The sequence below is a fragment of the Rhea americana genome, unplaced genomic scaffold, assembly GCF_003343005.1.
Source record: "Rhea americana isolate MKP2758 unplaced genomic scaffold, rheAme1 scaffold_175, whole genome shotgun sequence".
Taxonomy (NCBI): Eukaryota; Metazoa; Chordata; class Aves; order Rheiformes; family Rheidae; genus Rhea; species Rhea americana.
In genome coordinates, this window is record NW_028185872.1 from 1,077,175 (window position 1) to 1,081,825 (window position 4,651).

Here is a 4,651-nt window from a genome sequence, read left to right on the forward strand (position 1 = left end):
GGCCCGGCCCGGCCCGGCGCGGCGCGGCCCGGCGGGGGGCGGCTTGTGCCGTCGGCGCCTCCCCCTTCGCAGGGCGATAAGCCCGGCCGGGCCCCCGGCGCAGCGGGCAGCGGTGCCGCGCGCTCTGCCCTCTGCGCAGGGGACCGCAGACATGACAGGAGCACCCGCACCGGGACAAACCCCCTTCGGCCGGGCATCGTGTTAAACCTCCTAACGCGCGTTCAGCGTCAAACGTATTTTCTCTTCTAAGGACAAGGATCTATTTTTTTCTCCCGTGTGTTTAATTCGTTAGGTTCTACGGCATGAAGAATTCGAGGAAGGCTGTAAAGCTAGCTGCAATGGGTAGGTGCCAGTGTTCCCTTCTTCTAATCTTCTAATTCTCATAAAACACCCTTCAGTCATAACTGGTCATATGTGATTATCTATAGATGGGTTAGTATTCTTTCTAAACTGTTCTTTGCATGGAACTAGCMCTGCACCTTTCTGTATTTATGTGGGGTTTACGTTGAAACACAAATACTGCTGTGTTACGCTTGTAACGCTTGTATTGAAATTCCTTTATGAAATTAGTTCTAAACTCCTAGAATTACATGCGGTGTTTCAGGGGCACATTTTTAAAGTTGCAGAGCTGGTTGAGTCTTGAATAAAAATCATTCTTGGTAACCCAAAAGACTTTTTGGCCTGTTCTCTTTTTTAGTTAATAAAGCATCTTATAATCAGTTAACTAGCTACTTAATTTTCCTACTTTATAATAAGGAAGTGCTTGTGTAACTCCAGCCAATGAGCGGCTTACACTCTTGGAATGTGAGGTGGTAAGAAGTGGGTGCAATTGTTTTTATCAGTTATGATAATAATGAATGACAATCTAAGATCAAAGCTATTGGCTGGTAGGAAAACCTGTCTGTTATATGCTATTGTATCACTATACACCACAGTAAGAATTCTTCACAAGCATTGGCTCCTACTTAATAAAGAGGCTGCTGGATTGGCTGTACCATATATTTACTCTAGAAATGCAATTCTTGTCTTGAGACACAAATACTTGGGGTTTATTTGTAATATTTACTACAAAGAAATATGGTTGTTTTAGCCCTTATGATGGAAAATGGAGTAAAACAATGGTGGGCTATGGACCAGAAGACAATCACTTTGTCGCAGAATTGACTTACAATTACGGTATTGGAGACTATCGACTTGGCAATGACTTTCTGGTAAGTGCCACGCTTAAAGTGTTTCTTCTTACAATATTTTTTTTAATTTATTTATTAGGAATCTATTCAGTGTATAACTTATGACAGTTACTTTTTTATACTATTTGATTCCTTGGACACCTTTTATTCTTACTTATGTAGCTTTGTCCAAGTTGAAAGAACAGAAACTAGACCGGCTTTGTGTGCATTTAGGAAACCGGGAAGTGCTTCCTCGAGCACCATCTGCCCTGTCTAGTGATCAGATCTCCTTGACCACAACCACAAGTTGGAACAAAGATTATGGCTAAWGTGGCCTGGAAGAGTGAAGGAGAGGAAGGTGGAGTTTTCCATGTTGATGCATGTAAACTGGAGACAGTATTAATACAGACTGGTGAAGAGAGGCTCCTTAGCCGTCTTTCCACCAGCATATTTTGCAGGTGTCCTTTCTGTTCTTGCTAGGGCATAACACTTGTGTCCAGCCAGGCTGTGAGCAATGCTAGGAAGCTGGGATGGCCTCTCAGTGAAGTTGCCACTGGTGTATTTGAAACTGAAGCCCCAGGAGGATACAAGTTCTACTTGGAAGACAAGGAACAACTAAAGCAAGGTAAAGCATATCCACTAATTCTTAAGCTCAAAAGAGGCCTACAAATGGAACATTAGATTTGGCTGTGCATTTGACTTGTGATGGTTTGTGAAACAGCAGCATGTTCCTGTTTCATTTCCTTGTTACTTTTATCTTCTTCTCAAGAATGTATAACAATGAGTTTAAAACTGCAATTTATTTGTGACTAATATGAAGTTATTGCAATCTTGTAGATCCTGTGCTAAAGGTAACTTTGGGTGTCTCCGATCTGCAGAAGTCTATTAACTACTGGTCTAATTTGCTTGGGATGAAAATATATGAAAAGGATGAGGAAAAGCAAAGGGTTTTGCTAGGCTATGCAGATAACCAGGTTAGTTTCACAGAAAACTTTCAAATTCTGATCTTTAAGTGTTGCATTTCATGACAGGGACTTCTCATTTATGAGATSAAAATCTTAATAAAAATAAATGTTTCTCTGACATTTTCAATATTAGCTTTTATTGGTGCATCCTGCTTCTTATATCTTACACTTTGCAAGGGGAGAGATCCTCAAATTTGTTAATGCTTCTGGGTTTGCATTTTAAATACTTTGTTAAAAGCATTTTTATTTTGTGAATTATTGCCCAGAATGCTCATGCAAATAGAAATCAGTGGTACAGGTTGACCATTTCAGTGGGACACTTACCTGAACGTTAGCTTATTTATTCAATAGTTTGCGAGGAAAGACTGGAACTGACAACAATTCTYGGTCCTTCCTGCTTTGAATTGGTTTTGTATTTGTATGCTTGCGTGCACTTAACTTCATTTTTTAACAAAAAGCTATGGCTCGCTCTGGTAGTTCTGACTYATTGGTAAATATGTGTATAGGTGATTTTGAAATTATCAGCATCAGTGAAAAGCTGGAGTAAGTGTAGCCCTGAGAATAATGCTTTTTCTCTTTCAGTGTAAATTGGAGTTGAAGAATGTTGGAGGAGCAGTGGATCATGGCACAGCGTTTGGGCGGATTGCCTTTTCCTGCGCGAAGGAAGAGGTAGTCTTCCTTCTCTTACCACTTCCATTTGGCCAGCTGGCTACCAGGAGATTGATTTCTAACATTAAAAAATATCTCAGATGTGAACAAAGTAACACTGAACAGATGTTCTGTTCATGTTTTTTGCGGTGAGAATGCAATGGAGAAATGGACTAACAGGGAACTGTTCTCAATGCATCTGACTAGGGCTGATCTTGTTTCTTTTCTGTTTCAGTTACCAAACATTGAAGCACTGATGAAAAAGGAGAATCAGAAAATTTTAACACCTCTGGTTAGCTTGGACACACCTGGCAAAGCCACAGTACAAGTGATTATTTTGGCAGATCCTGTGAGTAATACTGGCAATACTGGCATATTGGACTTAAATTTCTCTCTCTGAGTTAGCTAACTTACTCTGCTGTTTAATTTGGTTTAGGATGGCCATGAAATCTGCTTTGTAGGAGATGAAGCGTTTAGAGATCTGTCCAAGGTGGATCCTAAYGGTGACAAATTGTTAGACGATGTAAGTAATGCTGTCTTAGCGTTAGTTTTCATCCAGATTAGTTAGACACCTAGTAGAATTTAGGTGGGGTTTTTTTTTTTCATTTTTTCCCTCTAGTTTCAAATGGAAATGTTTTCAGAGAAGCAAGTCATGTGGTGTTTTATCTCAGTCTGTTTTCCTGCTAAGGAAAGCAAACCATTCTTTTTAAAGTTCACTTCTCTGTCCTGACTAGAGTTTTCCAGCCTCATTCTCAGGGCAGCCAGGTGGTCGTGCATCTTGCTGGGCATGTTAAAAAACACTTTAGTGCAAGTTACTGCAGAAAATGATTTGTCAGCTGCAGTAACAGCAGTTGAAGATCCTCCTGTGACAGGAGGGTGCTGGCAGAAGCCATGAGGTTTCTTCAGCAGAATAGCTTGCTTCAGAACTAGATCTTTCTAAATCTTGTGGTGTGGGCTGGTGAACGTCTGCAGCTGGGTGTTCGGCTGACTCAGCTCCTGTTCTAAATACAAAYACTTTTATTTGTACAGGCCATGGCAGCAGATAAGAGTGACAAATGGTTTGCTGAGAAAAAGATGAAGAAGGCTTCTGCTTAGTTGGAGAAAAAGAGTCGTCTGATTATTCGTGCCTTGGTTTCCATCTGAATGAAATGCCTGTAATATGTAATGTGCTGTGTTATCCTTTTCAGTAAGAGGCCAGTGTAATATCTCATGCTGGGGAGTGTTTTGAGCTTGTATCTCTTAATATCTCCTTTCAAATAAATGCTACATACTCCTTCAAATGTAGGTGAAAAATTGCATTGTCCAATAAGGAATAGATTGAGCATGTGGTTTCRGAAACGGGAGACATGGGTTAATAGGCAGAAAATCTCTCACATTGCTCTATTCATGTTAGACTTGAAAAAAGGTCCAGTGTTTTCCCTGTAACAYGGCTACGGCTCTCTGGTATCTCGTGTAGCGCGTGGTTGCAGTTGTCACCGTGCTGAGCCGCTGTCCTCGGTTAGCCTTCTGCCGGGCTGAGAGTGAGTAAGGGAGGCAAAATAACAGCATTAGCAGTTGTGTATCCCCGAGACAATTTAAATGCTGAAAAGGAACATTCTGAATTAAAATGGGAAAATTCCTCAATATGTTGAGATTTTTATTTCATTTGRTTAAACCAACTATTGCTTAAGTAAAAAAAAATACACTTAAAATTGCATCTCTAAAATTTGTTACTTGAAAATGTGCAACTGAATGAATAAAAGYGCTTAGCGGTGATGATCTGAGTACTGTGCTTTCAGCTACTCTGCAGGGCTGTTTTAGGGAGTGCTCTGCCAGTTTTAATCTAGTTCTCAACACCTTTTATACAAACAAAAATATCATCTCCGAGTG

The 4,651-nt window shown here is 40.6% G+C and overlaps 1 protein-coding gene across 1 annotated transcript; it reads left to right on the plus strand.

The window, feature by feature from the left end:
• The first annotated feature begins 238 nt into the window (after positions 1–238).
• GLOD4 (glyoxalase domain containing 4) lies at positions 239–4,062 on the plus strand. Its single transcript, XM_085301312.1, has 8 exons — positions 239–342; positions 1,091–1,211; positions 1,650–1,794; positions 2,007–2,143; positions 2,717–2,803; positions 3,018–3,131; positions 3,219–3,305; positions 3,812–4,062. The coding sequence occupies exons 2-8, from the start codon at positions 1,119–1,121 to the stop codon at positions 3,875–3,877; spliced, it is 729 nt and encodes a 242-aa protein (XP_085157438.1). The 5' UTR covers positions 239–342; positions 1,091–1,118; the 3' UTR covers positions 3,878–4,062.
• The last annotated feature ends 589 nt before the right edge of the window (positions 4,063–4,651 follow it).